The 19,528-nt window shown below is 34.2% G+C and overlaps 1 protein-coding gene across 1 annotated transcript in view; it reads left to right on the plus strand.

Moving 5' to 3' along the window:
* The window catches only part of DIAPH2 (diaphanous related formin 2), a 958,873-nt gene that overhangs the window by 227,430 nt on the left and 711,915 nt on the right, over positions 1-19,528 (plus strand). The window contains exons 6-9 of the mRNA XM_032331686.1: positions 9,231-9,305; positions 9,389-9,458; positions 13,134-13,270; positions 15,180-15,288. Coding sequence (XP_032187577.1) covers positions 9,231-9,305; positions 9,389-9,458; positions 13,134-13,270; positions 15,180-15,288 — 391 coding nt within the window. The remainder of the gene's footprint in view (positions 1-9,230; positions 9,306-9,388; positions 9,459-13,133; positions 13,271-15,179; positions 15,289-19,528) is intronic.

A 19,528-nucleotide genomic window follows, 5' to 3' on the forward strand; every position in this document is an offset into this window, starting at 1 on the left:
TGATTTTAATGAATAAGGAATTTTTATCTTTTGAGGGAGAACTCTTATTTTCCTTCAGGAGATTTTTATTTGTAACTCAGACATTTATGCTTTGTTCTAAATATGTAGGAAGTTTGTTTTTATGTAATGTATGCAACAAGAAAGATGCACATTTCCTCTTTTGTGAGGAACTCTTAGAAAATGTGTGAGTACCATGAAATAACAGAAACTTCCTAGTGAGACCTGATAGGGAGAACAAATGCAGCCAGATAAAACCCTTTTTAAGGAATAACAGGGTATAGGGAGAAGGATGGAAGTCTTTTTTGGTGTTTTCTAAGGAATTATAATCTAGCTCAACATTGAAGTCAAAACCATGGAGAGGCAGAGCTGGAAAATTAACATAGTCTACTTTTCTATGAATCAGGTGAAGTATGTGGTTAGTGAATGTCATATGCCCAGATAGTTGGAAATGGTAGTACTACATCTAACAGATAATTAAAATTGGGCAGAGATAGGTTATGTACTAATCTACCATGATGTCCTAATCTTCCGTGGACATTCAAGTGCTCAAAGTCTATCATACTTATTTTCATATCAACAACACTGAGTGTATATATATATATGTTTTTATTGAAATAAAACCAAGATAGTCATAGCATATACAAGTCCATGTTATATTTGTTTTTAACATTTTATTTTTTAATAGATGTATAGGTTGATAGTGGAAGTATTTATGAAGTTGATTTAGTTGAACAAATATCCTTTAAAAATGCTGAAAATACTTTTTCTTGGCTACTATTTGGGGATTATTGATTCATGGGCTGAATGTATGATACTGTTTGCTTTGAGTAGTAAATTGGTCTTAACCACGTTGGGACTTTTTTTCTTTCTCATAAGTATATATAATCTAATTTTGGTTTTAATTGCATTCAAAAACATTTCATTGGAAACATTGGTGTTAAAATGAGAGTTGAGAGTTGCTAGAGGGGAGATGGGTGGGGGAATGAGGGAACTGGGTGATAGACATTAAGGAGGGTACTTCAAGTAATGAGCACTGGGTGGTGTATACAACTGATGAATCACTAAATTCTACCTCTGAAACTAATAATATAGTATATGTTAATTAAATTGATTTTTTTTGAAAGATTTTATTTATTTATTTGACAGAGAGAAATCACAAGTAGGCAGAGAGGCAGGCAGAGAGAGAGAGGAAGCAGGCTTCCCGCTGAGCAGAGAGCCCGATGCGGGGCTCGATCCCAGGACCCTGGGACCATGACCTGAGCCGAAGGCAGAGGCTTTAACCCACTGAGCCACCCAGGCGCCCCAATTAAATTGATTTTAAGTTAAAAACAAAATGAGGTATTTCCTGCTATTAGAATGTGTTAATACCAACCTGTCCATATGTTGTCTACAAGAGACCTGTTTGGAACCTAAGGATACACCCAGACTGAAAGTGAAGGGATGGAGAAGCATCTTTCATGCCAGTGGGTCTCAAAAGAAAGCTGCGGTAGCGATCCTCATAACACATAAATTAGATTTTATTTTTTTTTAAAGATTTTATTTATTTATTTGACAAATAGAGATCACAAGTAGGCAGAGGGGCAGGCAGAGAGAGGAAGAAGCAGGCTTCATGTTGAGCAGAGAGCCCAATGCGGGGCTCAATCCCAGGACCCTGGGATCATGACCTGAGCCGAAGGCAGAGGCTTTAACCCAGTGAACCACCCAGACGCCCCAATAAATTAGATTTTAAACTAAAGACTGTTGTCAGAGATAAAGAAGGATACTACATCATTCGTAAAGGGTCTATCCACCAAGAATATCTAACAGTTGTAAATATTTATGCCCCCAATACAGGAACAGCCCACTACATAAGACAACTGTTAATCAAGAGAGAGAGTCATATTGATGAATACATTAACTTTCTACTCTCAGAATGTGTTAATACCATTTACAATAATCTTTTCTTTTTAAAAAGCAAGATTTTATTTATTTATTTGACAGAGAGAAAGAGATTATAAGTAGGCAGAGAGGCAGACAGAGAGAGGGAAAAGCAGGCTCCCTGATGAGCAGAGAGCCCAATGTGGGTCTCGATCCCAGGACCCTGAGATCATGACCTGAGCCAAAGACAGAAGCTTAACCCACTGAGCCACCCAGGCACACCCCATTTACAATAATCTTTAATGTCTTCATGAAACAAAGTTGTTTCTGGACTTGTAATTTTACCAACATTCTGAATTCCCCCAGGAAACTCTAAGCTATCATTCATTTTATTGATGTTCTGGTGATTTGTACAGAACACCTTTGTACAGAACACATAACTCTTTATATTAGCCTTTAGCCCTGCACAAGCTGATAAAGGGATGACATGACGAATATTGGACTCCTGCATGTGAGACCAGTTGCCTTTACAGCTTATGGGACTCAGGATAGAACTTTCTAATTTTAGCTTTAACCCTTTTGAAAGACAGACATGAATCTGGACAATCTACTCATCAATGTAAGTGTAGTCACTGTTTCTTATGTCTGTATTGTGTAGAATGTACAGAACTCATCTTAAGTTATATTTATATGAGCTTTAACTAAATAATTCCACATCTGAATCTACAATTTATATATCAAAAGTTGAAGTTTTGGGAAACTGTGAAGGGTTTTCCTTTACATGTATTTGTGAGAGAGCAGAATCTCATTCTGTCATACAATAGGTACATTTATAGTATTTTCCTTTTTTTTTTTTTTTGACCTGGAAAGCTAGAAGTGGGGAGAAATCTTGCTTTCTCTTAGAATCTTCTGGTATATTTATTAAATATGTTTTTCCCCCTTTGATCATGCTGATCTGTATACATGGGGGCCTTTAAAAACAAGAACCTCAGAAGCTGTGTAGGCTTGGGATAGACTTCTGTTTTAGAACCTTAATGTTTTTTGGTATAATTCCTTTTCAGGATTATGCATGAGTTATAAATAGACTCATTCCACACTTCCTTTCCTCTTAACCGTTATAATTTTCATGTCTATTCCAATGTGAATTAGCCAGCACTAACTGTAATGAAAAATAAATATATGCCAAGTTGAATAGTAACAAGTTAAACAGGTGATGCAGTGTATCAAATATTTGTGTATCTATTTTAAAAATTTCAAAAAAGTATTTATTTAAGTAATCTCTACACCAGATGTGAAGCTCAAACTCATGACCCCAAGATCAAGAGTTGTATGCTCTTCCAACTGAGCTAGCCAGGTAGTCCATCAAGTGTTTAAATTATGAAATCATTTTTTATCAGTGGGAAAAGTTTAATGTCTGCTTAGACTTTTTTACATATTTCATAGAAGTTAAGCTGCTTTTCAATAATTCAATGATGAAATGTTAAGTTTTTGTATTATTGAAAAGGAGTCTTTAATTTATGCCTAAAATTCATACTGTAATTTGGACTAGAACATTCAAAGAGCAGCGAAATTTTTGGTTTTTAACACATTCAGAAGTTTAATACAGGTTTCACTGTGGTGTTCATGTACATTCACTTAATAGGCACAAAGACCGTAGAGGGTATAGGCACTATTTTCATCCCTATTTTGAGGATGACAAAACAGGCTTAGACAGTTTAAATAATTGATTAAAAATAACACAGCTAGAATCTGGTAGAGATGGGATTTGGTTCTGAAACTTACACATTTGAACATGCCACTTTGTGGTCTTACAGCATGTCCCATTGATGGATGGGGGGATATTTTCCTGAACTTTGAGTACACTTGGGGAAGGGTCTTTAAGTTTTAACTTCCTGAATAATGGACTGAATATTGGACTTCCTGATAGATACAGCCAAGCCTTTTATACTTAATTTCAGAAAATATTGCCCTATTGTGGGTTTGTTCTCTTGCTCCATAGATAATCTTCCTGTATTCTTTTTTATTCTTCAGATCTAATCCTGGCCTCTTGCTCACTTATAAATGAATCGACCTGACTGAAATTTCTTTTTGTTTGGTGTTTTTTTTTTTTTAAAGATTTTATTTATTTATTTGACAGAGAGAGATCACAAGTAGGCAGAGAGGCAGGCAGAGAGAGGAGGAAGCAGGCTCCCTGCTGAGCAGAGAGCCCAATGCGGGGTTCGATCCCAGGACCCTGGGATCATGACCTGAGCCGAAGGCAGAGGCTTTAACCCACTGAGCCACACAGGCGCCGCCCTTTGTTAGGTGTTTAATTTGTTATATCTGGCACCCTCACAAGTAATGGCCACAAACATCATCTTAGATGTATAGTATGTCAAGACAACTCTTTGACTTAGGTAACTTAATGACATAAAATCACCAATATGTTAATACCTAGAATGTGAAACTGTAAACTATATAGCTTATCTAAAAAAATAAAAAAATAAAAAATAAACTGTGTAAGCGACATTCTGGCCTTATTCTTTTCAATAAGCTGCCTTATCTAAATCTCAGTTGGAAGTTTTAGTTGGAGTCTCCGGCTATCTTTCCTTAACAGTATTTAGTAGATTTCTTATAAAGCTTAGGACTTTAAAATTCAGTAAAAGCATGGGCTGAAAATACCTTGCCTAAATGAATGAAGTAAGCTATTAAATGAAGCAGAGCATATATTTGTGTGTCTAAACGTAGATATGATATAGATATAAGATATATAGAGAGATAGGATATATATAGATACAGATACAATCTCAGTGCAGTTCTGGAACTAACCACTAATTCTTCTTTAGTGAAATATTGGTGGTGCCACAAGCAGATGTTTTTATAGAAAATCATTTTCTTGTCCTATTAGTAATTTCTAGTGGTATGTTTAAAATAAATACGGGCTTTGGAATGAGACATGGGTGTGAGCCCTAAAACTGATACTTTACTTGCTGAGTGATGTTTGGCAAGTTACTTTACTACTTTGCTTCTCAGTTTATCTGAAATCAATTTGCAGAATGGCTAAAGTTAAAAAAAAATTGACAGTGTGAGGGGCACCTGGGTAGCTCAGTTGGTTAAGTTCTTGATTTTAGGTCACATTGTGATCAGGGTGATGAGATTGAGCCCCACTTTGGACTCTGTACTGGGCATGAAGCCTGCTTAAGATTCTCTCCATCCCCCTTTGTCCTTCTCTCACTCATGGGCACACTTGCACGCTCTCACTCTCTCTCTCAAAATAAATTTTACAATGTGAAATGTTGAGAACAGTTTGAATCAAATGGAACTGTTACACTTTGCTGAAGGAATGCCAAGTGTTAGCCACTTAGGAAAGCAGTTTCTTAAAAAGTGAAATACGTATGTGCCATGACGCCCAGGAATTCTACTCCTAGTTGTTTTCCCAGTAAAATGAAAATATATACTTAAACAGATACATGTGAATGTTTATAGCAGTTTTATTTCATAATCATGAAAACCTGGAAGCAATCAAGATATTCATCAATTGATGAATGGATAAAAATACCAGCTGTGGTATATCCATACAATTAGAGTGGACTACTGATACATGCAACAAAATGGTTAAATATCATAATATTCATGCTAAGTGAAAGAAGCCAGACACGAAACCTGCATACTATATGATTCAGTTTCTAATGATGTTCTAAAAACAGGAAAAGTAGGGTCACACATCAGACAAATGTTGCCAGGGTACTGGGAGTACGGAAAAGATATTGACTGTAAAAAGGAATGAGGGAGTATTTTGGAGTGATGGAAATGTTGTGTATATTTCTTTTATTGGAGGTTCCATGACTATACATTTGTCAAAATGATGAATTTTACTATTTGTAAATCTTACCGTAAAAAAGAAAGGAAAAACCCCTAAGTTTCAGAGTGGTTATGGGATTTTTAAGAGATCATTCTCCTTCCCCATTTTTTATTCTGTTTGCTTCTTTATTATCCTCTGCTGCTTCTATGTCTTTTACAAATTTAGGGCCCATGATAAATTGCAATTTCTTACTTCAGGGCTGAGATACTACAGAAAATTTACGTCTTTATCTGTCTTTATTTGCAATCTCTGAGGCAGATTTTAAATCAACTCATCAACTGTATATTTATACCTCTAGATATTCCAATTAGTACAGAATAACTCAGAGCTGGCATTTGCATACTCTGTAAAATATACCAAATATACTTGCTTGGACTGAATTCCTGATCTCTGTCCTGTGGCAGAGGGAGTTCACCGTATGCTTGAGAGAGTATATAAAGGAATCTTGAATTTTTAGCCTGAGTCCTGCTTGTGAAAGGCAGTGTTCTATGTCAGTGGTTCTCAAACATGATTGAACATTAGAATCACCTTTGCTGTGTCATATCTCCAGAGCTACTGATTCAGTGGGTCTAGTGGGGAGTGGAGTGGGGGGCGAAGATTTGTACTTCTGACAAGTTTCCAGCTGGTGTTGATGTTGCTGATGCTGCTGGTTTAGGGCGATTACTTTGAGAACTACTGATTTATGCTTAATTGAGGTGTTGAAGTATCAGAATTCTTACCTATGTAGAGTAACCAATATTTTGTTTTTAAACTGCTTCATCATTTCATGACCACTTTTGTATTGGGTAAAATGAATATATATATATGTATATGTGTGTGTGTATATATATATGGAGGGGCAGAGAGAGGGAGAGAGAGAATAAAACTGAGAGAAAGAGAAAATCACATTTGGCTAGGGACCACAAAGTATTTAGGGCCTGAAAGAAAAATGTTGCTGGCAAGAGAAAAAGGAAAAAAAAAAAAAAGATATGGTTAGCTGCATCCCTTCTTTTTAACCTATCAAGTGTCATCATGCTGCATAATTCTTTTATCTCTCTAGTAATGGGCTCCTTTTGGTGCTCCCATTCTGTCCTAAAAGTCCTGAAGACTCTAACGAGGCCTCCTTTGCCCATTGGCCTAAAATACTCTCCTAAGACTTTAAACTGCCTACTTGTTTAATAAAAAAGGCCTGGGGGCGCCTGGGTGGCTCAGTGGGTTAAGCCTCTGCCTTCGCCTCGGGTCATGGTCCCAGGGTCCTGGGATCGAGCCCCGCGTCGGGCTCTCTGCTCAGTGGGGAGCCTGCTTCCCCCTCTCTCTCTGCCTGCCTCTCTGTCAACTTGTGATCTCTCTCTGTCAAATAAATAAAATCTTTAAAAAAAAAAAAAAGGCCTGAATCTCACACTTAGACTTAATGATGCATCCCATTTTTTTTTTCCCAGACCAGTAGTAATTTTCACTGAGTAAAACCAAAATATCATAAAATACACAATTTGAAGAAGTCTGAGATATATGGGTGACTACTTTAAAGTGAACAAATATAAATCATATTTCCTGTACCCCTTTCCTAGACTAAGAAAGAAATAACTAATAATTTTAATACCACTGGGTATAAAAAGAAGATGGCTAAAATTTAGAATCTTAAAAAAATGATTTGTAAGTGTTAAATTTAAGGAATTCTTATTATTTTATCTTCCTAAATGCCAAAGCAGATACCAAGAGCTGTTTATACAAATTTATTCAGAATTTCTATTATTTTAAGATTGCTGCTAGTGTATATTGTGATTTACTGGTATCTGCTGACATGTTATGGTTAGAGATGATGTTTTTCTTTTCTTCCACCAACACCCCACTGATTATGGAGAGTCTTCAGAGAAAATAGCTCATGGTACTGGTTGATTACATGCCTTAATTGAATAGTAGCTTGCTGCCAATTATCTGTTATTGCTGCCAATTATACTGTTATTAATAGTAGCTTGCTGCCAATGGCCATTACAGTGCCCATTTTTTTTAAAAATCATTTCCACTATGGAAATTAAAGCAGCATTTGTTTAAAACGAGTTTCCATATATATTGTGGATGCAATTGATTCTGAATATTTGAGCCATTTTTTCAATAGCTGGAAAGGTAGATGGAGGCTAGATCAGAATGTTTGGTTGAGGGACTTGAAATGTGTTAGGTAGTCCAGAGGAAATTTTTGGACATATGGCTGGTTAAATCCAGTCTAATCCAGCCTTTTGTAAAATGAAAAGAGAAAAGAATGGGCTATAGAGACCCTAGTTGAAAGACTCCTGTCACATTAAAGAAAAAGTTAACTAGGGCTAATCTAGAATGTTAGCAGAATCAATGAAAAGGAGGAAAGGGGAAATGTGTGGGAGTCTTTCTAGAAGTGGAATATTCATTACTGGATGACAAGGCCAAATGAAGCTCTATGTGATCAGTCTTCCAGGCTTTTACACACACATGGGACTTCATTTCCTGCCATTTTTTTTTTTAAGATTTTATTGATTTATTTGACAGACAGAGATCACAAGTAGGCAGACAGGCAGGCAGAGAGAGGGGAGAGGGTGAAGCAGTTCCCCCGCTGAGCAGAGAACCCGACGCGGGGCTTGATCCCAGGACCCCGGGATCATGACCCCAGCCGAAGGCAGAGGCCCAACCCACTGAGCAACCCAGGTGCCCCATTTTCTGCCATTCTTAGGCATGCTTATTCCGCTGCAGCCACACAGGTCTCCTTACAGTTCCTGGTATCTTTCAAGCATAGTAGCTACCACTTCTGTACTCAATTTGTACTTAATCCTTCTGCTGTGAAAGTTCTCACTTCCTTGCAGGCTCTGCTTAGATGCCACCTTATCACTCTTCCCTGACTACATATTTAAAAAATCGCATACTAGCATTCATTATTCGATTTATCAAAGTTGAATTTTTTTAAAGCTCCAGAGCACTGACATTTTATTATATACTTGCTTATCTTTTTCTCTTATGTCTCCCTCTTTTAAGATAGTAAGCTATATGAGTGTAAAGGCTTCTTCTTCTTTTTTTTTTTTTCCTTTTATGTCTCTGTCGCCTAGAACATGGCTGGTAATTAGTAGGTACTCAGTAAATATTTGTTGAATCAATAAACAGAATAAATACAAAGTTGACTGAGATGGAGATCAAAAAATTATGAAAATATTTCAGGTCTGAAGGATTCAGAGAATAGTGGTGTTATTACCATATGGTAATACCGTATGGAAGATTGGAAGAGGTGTTGACTGAGGGTAACAGAGACACAGGGGAATATAAATTTGGCTTAAATCAGCTTAAGTATTTGATACTGGTAAAATAACCAAAGCAGTTCTATGGAATGGGCAATCTAAAATATGAATAGAAGTCTGGCATTGAGGTAAAGATCTCTGAGTCATCTTCATAGTCAATACTTAAAGTAATGGAAGAATGAAAAAATGAGAAGTGATATAAAGACAGAATTATCAGATTTGAAAATTAACATTTCATTTTGGATATTTAATATTTTAAAGATACAAACTTTAATACATATTTTCTGTTTGTTTCATAGCTGGGTTAACAACTTTGGCCATGAAGGTCTTGGACTCTTATTGGATGTTCTGGAAAAGCTTCTGGACAAGAAACAGTAAGAATATACATGAAAAAAAATCACTAAAGGGAAAATTTAAAATTTTTTAAGCACAACATGTTTATTTTGCTTCTGTTCAGGCAAGAAAATATAGACAAGAAGAATCAGTATAAACTTATTCAGTGCCTCAAAGCATTTATGAATAATAAGGTAAGTAGTATTTATTTCTGCCTGTCACAAAGGGAGAGAATTTGTTCAACAGTATGTGAAAGTATGAAGCAGACAGTATAGTAGGTGCTTATTCAGTTTTCAGAGGTTCTTTATGATGCAAATTATAGACTTAGTTGAAACATTATTTAAAATATACTTTGCTTTACAGTATGTTTATTAGGTTTTTATAATTATGGAAACACAGAAGTCTGTTTCCAAATTAGATACTACTTTTTTTTTCCTTTCATGGTTAAATGTTATATGTTGAATACCATTTTTACAGTGTTTTTATTCCATTGGAAAGGAAAACTCAGAGCTATGGTTTGACTTGTTTGTTAACTGCTTTTATAAGGTTAAGATTTCTATTTTATGTTCAATTAGTATCTGTGGGTTGATGCATATAGAAGACATTTTTGGATGATTGCAAGGGTTTTTTGTATATGTATACCAGTTGCAATATTAGTGACTTTCTGAATTCTAGACAAGGTGGTTGTTTGTTTGTTTGTTTGTTTTAAATAATCTTTGCTCAGGGTACTTGGGTGGCTCAGTTGGTTAAGCTGATTTAGGCTCAGGTCATGATCTCAGGGTCCTGAGGTGGAGCCCTGCATTATGATTCCTTTTCAGCATGGAGTCTGTTTGTCCCTCTCCCATCCTGCTGCCCCTCTGTCCACACATGTGCACACACACACACGCTCACTTTCTCTCTCTCTTAAATTAATAAATCTTAAAAAAATGATAATAATCCATGCTCTGGTTATGAAGTTGTAGTTGTTAATTCTTTTTCTTTTTTTAAAATGATTTTATTTATTTGAGAGAGAGATTGGGAGAACGAGTGGGAGGAGGAGCAGAGGAAGAAGCATACTCTGCAGAGCAGGGAGCCTGTTGCGGGGCTCTGTCCCAGGATCCTGGGATTATGACCTGAAGCAAAGGCAAACGCTTAGCTGACTAAGCCACCCAGCGCCCTGTAGTTATTTTTTTTATAAACAATTTTGGTACTTTATTAGACATTTCATATATATTCCTTTAAGGTAAAATACCACTAACTAATTCACTAATTGTATAATTCTCTTTAGATGGAATTTTAATAATCTAAAAATATTTAATAGAAATAGTTATAGCAATAACCAAAAACTGGCCAAATGTATAGTTGTTAATATAAATATATAGTTATTAACAATGTGATAAGATTGTTAGTCTTTCTTAAACCTGTGGGATTATGTATGATTTATATATGTATATATTATGCACACATGTATCAGCAAAGGATTTTTTGCATGTGGAGTAGATGCTTGCTAGTTGACATAAGGCTTTTGTGTAGACTATGCTAATTGTGCTGTTCATGGAAATCTCTTCCGGGAAGATTTCTATCACTATTAATACTGAATTTCTCAACTTCTAGAAATTGGGAGATGTAGTACATGCTTTACCACTAAGTTGAGTGGCCTTTGGAAAATCACTTGAAGTTTCTGTCAGTCCCCTCATCTGTAAAATTAGCTGTAGGACCCTTTGTTTTATTTTTTTTTTTTAATTTTTTATTTTTTTATTTTTTATAAACATGTATTTTTATCCCCAGGGGTACAGGACCCTTTATTTTAAATTCTTACTGACTTGCATTGTCAATTCTCATAGCTTATAGGACAGTAAATAACTGTAATCAAGATCATCACTAGAGAAAGTCATAGTAGGGAGATTTCCTGTAGAGCTTTTTCCCATAGGACATAGTTGATATGTGAGTATATAATTACTATTACTTAAGAGTTTGGCAGTTTTGAGCACATGATGGTATGACTTAGATTATTCTAAATTAAGGTTAACCTATAGTTAAGACATGTTAGTATCCTGGATATAAATGCTCAGAATATGAATAAATAGTGAATCTTAAATTATAGGCATGTGAAACAAAGGCATTAAGTATACATTCAGAATTTAAAAAAAAATAAAGTATAGTGATATATCCACTTCATGTTGGAATAAATTGTCATAAAACATGAAACTTTCATCTGAAATAACTTAAATTTCATATTTGTTGGCCCTGAGGAGTTTAGATTACCTTCTTCAAAAAGTTTTTTCCTTTATACCAAAGATGTTTTAATAGAATCATAAAAGGATCAAAAGCAAAGCATTGCCTCTTAACTTCCATTGCTGAAATATTGCACTTGTGTTTATATTGATGGTTTTTCATTATTTCATTTTTATTTTCAGTATGTCCCTATGTATTAGAAATTACTTTTAACTTTTAAATGAAAATTTGAGAATTTAAACAAGTTTAGTCTCAATTTGATTTTCAAAGCTATTAAGTTTGGTAATTGCATGGTAATCCTCTCTTAGTTTTACACGTACATTTTTCACTTACTTTCCTTATTATTTAGTATCTGCTGGCTACCTTTGTGCATGCTTGCCCATTCTGTTCTCTTTGCTTCTTTTTAATCTTGTCTCTCATTTCTTTTCTTCCTCCTCCTCCTCCTCCTTTTCTTTTTTATTTTGGCCTTGTCTCTGTATGTATTATTTTTTATGACCTCTGTTAAATTTGCATTTAAGAGCTTTAGCTATGTTCTCCTTCTCTACCCCCCCCCCATTCTTTTGGAAGTTAAATTAGGCACCATGAAAATATTCGTATATTTATTACTCAACTAAAAGTTACACTTGTAGTGACAATTTTGATCAATGAAAATGTCAGATTTTTACCATTAAAACTAAAAAGAAGCAAACATTTCATAAGAAATCTTAGAAATACTTTGTGGGAGAAAGGTCAAAGAAAATACCTTCTAAATGTAGTGAAAATTGAAGTTTTAACCTTTTAGGTATTCGTTTATCCATTCTTATAGTGCACACTTTTGTGGTTGTATTTGAGCATAGAAAACAAATGAAAATGGTGTCTCCTCTGTTCACTCTGACACTTAACCAAAGCCCAGGCTCCATTTACCTGGGTTCATAGCTTTTATAATGCAGCGCAGCTTCTCAAAGGGGGAAGATAATAGATGGTATGGGAAAACCTATACAAAGGCTTATTGCTTCTTTAACTGGCATATAGTATACAAAAGAGCTTTACATTTTACCCTTTTTGTTCAGTTTAATTTTCCACACAAACATTGGAGAATTTAACCATGAATTCTAGAAAGACCCAATGACATAAGTCGAATTACTTAAGAAAATCATATCAGGGTATGCCTGGGTGGCTCAGTCTGTTAAGCATCTGCCTTTGGCTCTGGTCATGATCCCAGGGTCCTGGGATCAAGTCCTGCATCAGGCTCCCTGCTTCTTGGGGAGCCTGTTTCTCCCTCTCCCTCTGCAGCTCCTTCTGCTTGTGTGTATGCTCTTTCTCTGTCAAATAAATTAATAAAATCATAAAAAAAGAAAATCATATCAGCATGTACTTTACATGTTTTTCTTTGTTAAAGAAATACTGAGTATTCACATATTTCTCCCAAAGCTTTATGGAATTTTTAGGCAGGCTAGTGTAAATCATATCTGATAAGGGAAAAGACTCCCAAGATACAGTCATTTAAAATTAAAAAAAAAGATAAGTAACTGAATTTGGAAAAACATTCATACAATTAGATAGAACCTCATTATGGAGGTATATATTTTTAGAAGATCATTGTAAGTTCCTTTTTAAATTAAAGATGTGTTGCAAATACATTTTGAATGAAGGTTCTTTTTTTTTTTTTTCTTTAGTTTGGACTGCAAAGAATTCTAGGAGATGAAAGGAGTCTTTTGCTTTTGGCAAGAGCAATTGATCCCAAACAACCCAACATGATGACTGAAATAGTAAAAATACTTTCTGCTATTTGCATTGTTGGAGAGGAGAACATGTAAGCATTGCTATATTATGTTAACTGCATGGAAAGTGGCACTTGAGAAATTAAAATTCCATATTTTGTGCTTTTCATTTGATAACTTGCATGAAAACAGTAGTACATTTTAGAAAATAATTTATTGGCATTTTATCATATCTATTTACATTTCAGCATTTTTTAAACTTTTTGAAACAAATAGATTTGCACAGATAGAATGCAAACAGGACATTCTTCAAAGTTGGATTCAGAGTGAATGAATAGAATTTTATCTAGGTGAAGATAAAGTAATCGTTAGAAAAATAGGCTGAATACAGAGACACACACACACACCCCTCGCATATGCCCATTATAAAATTTGACTTCTTTAACTCACTGAATTGACTAGATGCTTTTGTTGCTCTATTATTTTATTTAAAATAGTATTTTACTTTATCTGCCTGTAATAAGTAAAAAAATACTTATGTATAAAGGGAAGTAAACTAACCTTTTAAAAAGAAAGAACAAAAAGACCATTTGCATTTATTCAAAGTGCATGTATGTGTTAATTTTAAGAAATTGTTGCTGAATGTACCTTAGTTTATACCTTTTCAAGGAAATAATATTGACTGAGAAGCATAATTTCAGATCTGATGTCATTAACTAGTTAGTATGGAACGATTGTGATAAAGAGTGAAATATCTGCTAAGGACACGAGCTAAAATATTTCTTTGAAATTTTGTGTGACAGTAATAATTTCAATTTCAATCAGAACAAGGCTATGCAAAGATTTCAGAATATTCTAATACATTGACTTTTTCATACCTATTAGAATAGCATGAGATCTTGCTTAATGCTGCTTAGTGTCCTCAGAGACCAAAAGCCAAACACTAAGCAAAAATATTATCAGAGAGCATTAACTCTTACCTTACTGAGAACAAACTAAGAATGAACTAACATATGCAAAAGTAGGAAATCTTTAGGTTTTATAGAAAAATCAGTTTCTATATGAGTAAAAAGTATTTTTCTTGTCAATTGGATTTTCAATACTTAATTCATATAATACAACCTATTGTGGTATAGTTGTAGCTATAGTTCTATAAACACAGTATACTGCATAGAGGTTAATTTGATTCAGACACTATAGCAATAGTTTCCAGTATTTTAGTTCATGTAAATAGTTGTCTTGTGCTATGTAATTATAGATGTCCTCTAATTACGTAGACTTTCCTCTTTCTTTCTTTCTTATTCCATTTTCAAAGAATGTTGATTTTTTAAGTTGTTTCAGATGTACTTGCTCTTTCTAGTATTTTATTATAAAATCAGTCTATTTACATGTGGAAAAAGTTTTAATAATCATAGATGTCATATTATGCTTAAATCATTATTAATATTTATGTTAACACATGAAATACCAAACCTGGAATTTTAAATTTCAGTATTTATCAAATAAAGTTTTAAAAGATGTTACCCAGGAAATTTATATTCCTCAAAGTTTTTTAATTGAAGTTTCATTTATTTAAATAATTGAGTTTTCATTTTGCTGTCCTAAAATTATTTAAATCTATCAATATTTGACTTGTAGAAATATGTGGATAGGAACAGAACTCTTTCTTTTAAAAGGTTATATTTATTTATTTGACACAGAGAGAGAGACAACTGGAGAGGGAACACAAGCAGTGGGAGTGGGAGAGGGAGAAGCAGGCCTCCCGCTGAGCGGGGAGCCAGGTGCGGGCTGAATTCCAGGACCCTGGGATCATGACCTGAGCTGAAGACAGATGCTCAGAGACTGAGCCACCCAGGTGCCCAGGAACACAACTTTTAAATTGTAGTGGTCTCTATATACATCAAATGCCAGAAAGAAACTAAGACTGAAAGAAGGAGATAACCCATATTCATGTGTGTGTAACATGGATTTCTCATTTCTGCTTTCCCCCTCATCCCATAGTCTAGATAAACTTCTAGGGGCTATAACTACAGCAGCAGAAAGAAATAATAGGGAACGATTTTCACCAATTGTGGAAGGATTAGAAAATCATGAAGCTTTGCAATTACAGGTGAGTTGGTTTTGTCTTAAGTTGCTTCTGGGGTTTATATTTAAAGTACTCATTTTGTATGACACCCAACTCGTTCTTAACTATCATTTAAATGGAATGGAACATACAAATGAAATTCTTCCTATTGCTTGGTCATTTATAAAAGCTAGAAGTTTTAGAATGACAACTTGTTTAAAATTAGGAAAAGGACTTCTGGTTACTATAAATATACTATTCAGTAAATAATAAACCATGAAAATTAAAACTTTACCAGTAATCAGAGCAACAAGGAAGAAGTTTAGCCAATAGTATTATCCTAAAAAATATTGATGAAGTCTTTGTATTACTCTAGAAATTTAGGAAATCTAAGCATATCTTTATGCTATCACACAACATTCAGAAGTCTGATTCACCAGAATAAGGTGGGGACTGAATTGCAATTCTTTGGTCAGAGTCTATCTAATTAGCTCTGTGTATACCCAGCCTAAACGTCTTATTTAGAAAATGACAAAACTCACTATCTTTTCTTAGATGGTTTCATGAAATGACCCATTTTATGAAAGATGACTTTGTTCTTGAGCGATGAGAACTCATATTTATTGGCCATATTTATGGTAAGAGATCATAGACTAAGAATTTTAACTTACATATATTATCTGATTAAATTCTCACAACAACCCAGCTGTGCAGGCACTATTATCATCTCCATTTTGTTTATAAGATGAATAGGTTTATTTAGAGTAGATAACTTTTCTAAGCTGACATAGCTTGTAAGTGGTAGTGTCAGAATTTGACATCAGGTTTTTTGTTCTTCAATTTTCATCTCTTTTAGACAGTGTTTACCATTTAATGCACCATGGGGAACTCTTTCTGAATTATTTTTTTAAACTCCTGTAGTATCATTCAACAAAGATAATGTAGTTTTGGAATATAGGTGAGGTTTGATAGGGTCTGGATCCAATGGCCAAGAAAGAATTCTTGAGATGTCTTTGGTGCAAAATGTTGGGTTTTTTTTAAAGCACAGGGACAGGACTCATGGGCAAAAAGAGATGCTGTACCTGGGTTGAGAAGGTTACTGATTATATACTTGGGAGTCGGGGAGGTGAGGAAAAGCCAGGTTTTCCAAAGAAATTTCATATGCCAAAGAGGACCTGCAGGTTATAAGGACATTTAATTGTATCTGCATTTCCTTCTAGAAATTAAGTTATTGCTAAGAATGCCTTTTTCTTATAAATCACTAAGACATTTGTAAACTGAGGAAGACACTTATCTTACAGGACTGTAATCTTGATAAGTTAACCATTTTTTTCCTTCCCTTAGTTTAGGGCAGCAAGGTGTGCCTGAGGAATGTCACACATATCTCACCTGAGAATGGGTGAGGGAGGTTTGTGGGGCATCAGCTTGTGCTTTGTCCTTAGCTTCCCTTCTGCTCTCTTATCAAAGAGAAGATGGTTCCACGTTTAATTTTATCAAGTTATTTAGTAGTGACTGTTTAAATGTTAAAATTTCTTATCTGATGTAAAACAATTTACTTTCTCCTTTTTTTATTGTATTATAAAGTATTAGGGTTTTTTGTTTGTTTGTTTTGCCAAGGTTTGAAACTAGAAGAGATAGATGGATTGGCTTGTCCAAAGAGGATGCTATAGTTTTACAAAACTATAATCTCTCTTTAAATATTTAAGGATCTTTGTTAATTGTTACTTCTCCGACTGTGATGATCATTTTGAATAAACTGTTATGGTGTGCCTTTTATATCCATTGTATCACATTTTTAATAGTTGGAATATTTCCTTCTATCATTGATGATGTTAGTGTTCAAAGCCCATGACCAAAAAAGAATTCTTGAGAAGTCTTTGGTGCAAAAAGGTGATTTTATTAAAGCAAGGGGATAGGACCCCTGGACAGGAAGGGCTGCACTGGGGTCATGAGAAGTGGCCCGTTATATACTTTCAAGTTCGGAGGGGGTCAGTGATAACATAAATCTCTAAGGAATTTTGGAAGCAAGGTTTCCAGAACCTTGAAGGGGCTAGCTGTTGTTAGGAAAAGGTTATTTATTACTATCTAATAAAACCTTAGTTATGAGACCCTTTAAACATATATCAGTGGGTCATATGCTTGGGAGATGATAAAGGAAGTTTCTAAAGGAATTTTTTTTTTTTATGTTAAAGGTTACAAGATCCTGGGGGTCAGCTAAGATTCCCTTTAGATTTGCGTTTAGCAGAGCATTAATATCCAGGCAACTGAGTTCCTAGAGGAATGTCACTGCCCATTTTAAGGACTTGTGAAAGGGTTACAAGTTGTAAGGGAATTTAATTTTTCTTTCCCCTTTGTATCCTATATCACTGTTTCCCTTTTTTTAAATATACTTATTATAAAATTTATCTCAAAATTTTTAATATTTCTACTGAAAGATTTGAAAACTGTACTTTTTAGATGAGTTCTTGAAATCTTTGTTCTTATTCCTATAGTTGGGCTTACCTAACTAAATTTCACTGGCATTCAGTCATATATAGGAGTTTCTACTTGTCTTGCAATGTTTAAGAGGAAGTAAGTATTTTAGATATATTTAAAGTTTTCATTACTCACTCAGATGACTCACTCAAAACCACACAGCTATTGACGGGTAGAGCTATAATTTGAAACCAGGTGTTTATGATGCAACATTTGTATACTGCATTTTCTGACCTTTAAAATGACAACCCTCCATAGAGTAGTTCACCCCAGCCAATAAGATAGAAATGACAATTGCTAGCCTTCCAAGAAATTGGATTGAATAGAATGATAAAATGGCAAATTGTTGACAGGTAGCATATAGAAGAATTACATACATCTTGCTAGATATTCAAGAAATTGTTGAATACTGATTATACATGCAAACATATACAAATCATAATTTGAAATTTCCTATTTTGATGAGCTAACAATTAGTAATTTGTTATAAACAGAGCCTGTTACTCTTACAAGAATTGTGACATGGGTTTATTTATTTGGACTGTCATGTGATTGAAAAAATATCATCTAAAGTTCAAAAATATATTCAGAATATAGAATAAAAGCCAAAGTCTAAAAAAATAATTAAATGATTAAAATTATTAATTTTAAAATATTAAAATTTAAAATTATTATTAATTATTAAAATAATTTTAAAATGTTGTTTAAAATATAATTAATGCTGTATTTTAACAGAATTACTTCCTGAGACTCTGATAATATTCTGAGAATTCTCAGGATACTACAGAAACAGTAAAAGTAATTCTATTAAAATACAGCAATAATCATATTTTTTAAAAAAGCTATATGCATTTTTCTCTTTTTTAATTTAAAATATATTGTTAACTTCTTACAGAGGTTTTTAAGCTCATCTTTAAATTAAAATTATGTCCTTGTGGTAGTATTTTCATTATCTTCAATAATTCAACTAATAGACAGTAAATTCTATATCTCCGTAAGCTCTCTTCATTGACTTCCCTTCAGCTTAATGCATTCTCAGTTCTCACCCATACTACAGTACCTTTTGATCTCAGTTATTCTTCAAACTAGCCTCTCATCTTCCTTATTTTATAGTCTCAGTCTCTAAAAGAATCATCTAAAAGAATCATCTGTTGTTGTTTTCTGTGTTTCCTAAATTAATTCTTACAACTTAACATTTTCAGTTCTTAAAAAGGTCGGTAGTGATCCTCTAATTTCAAAATCCAATGGCCTTTCTCTAATCATCTTGTAACTCTATTAATCACCTCCCTCTTTGAAAATTTTACTGCCTTTGGCTTTATGGACCCTGTTCTTACCTTCGGACTACTTTTGTTTTTTCTCTTTTTCATGCGTTTGTCCTCCTCTTGGATATTTTGTTTTCTCTGGTCTATCCTTGGCTATCTTCTAGTATTATTTTTGTTTAGACATACATACGTACACTTGCATATGTACAGAAACATATATTTTATCTTCCTCATAAATATTCTCATTGCTTCTCTAGCTTTATCATCCAGCTATATTCTAGCAATTATTCATAATTGTAATTTCATTTCATCTCTCTCTCTTTTCAAACCTATATGCCCAAATGCTTAATTATATGGCCTACAGGCAACACAAAAATGAGAAATTAAAGATAGCATTTATAAGTCATATACCAATATTCTAATACTTTACATATGTTACCTCATTTTTTTAAAAGATTTTATTTCTTTATTTGACAGAGAGAGATCACAAGTAGGCAGAGAGGCAGGTAGAGAGAGAGAGAGGAGGAAGCAGACTCCCTGCTGAGCAG

Source organism: Mustela erminea, chromosome X (assembly GCF_009829155.1).
Source record: "Mustela erminea isolate mMusErm1 chromosome X, mMusErm1.Pri, whole genome shotgun sequence".
NCBI classification, from domain to species: Eukaryota; Metazoa; Chordata; class Mammalia; order Carnivora; family Mustelidae; genus Mustela; species Mustela erminea.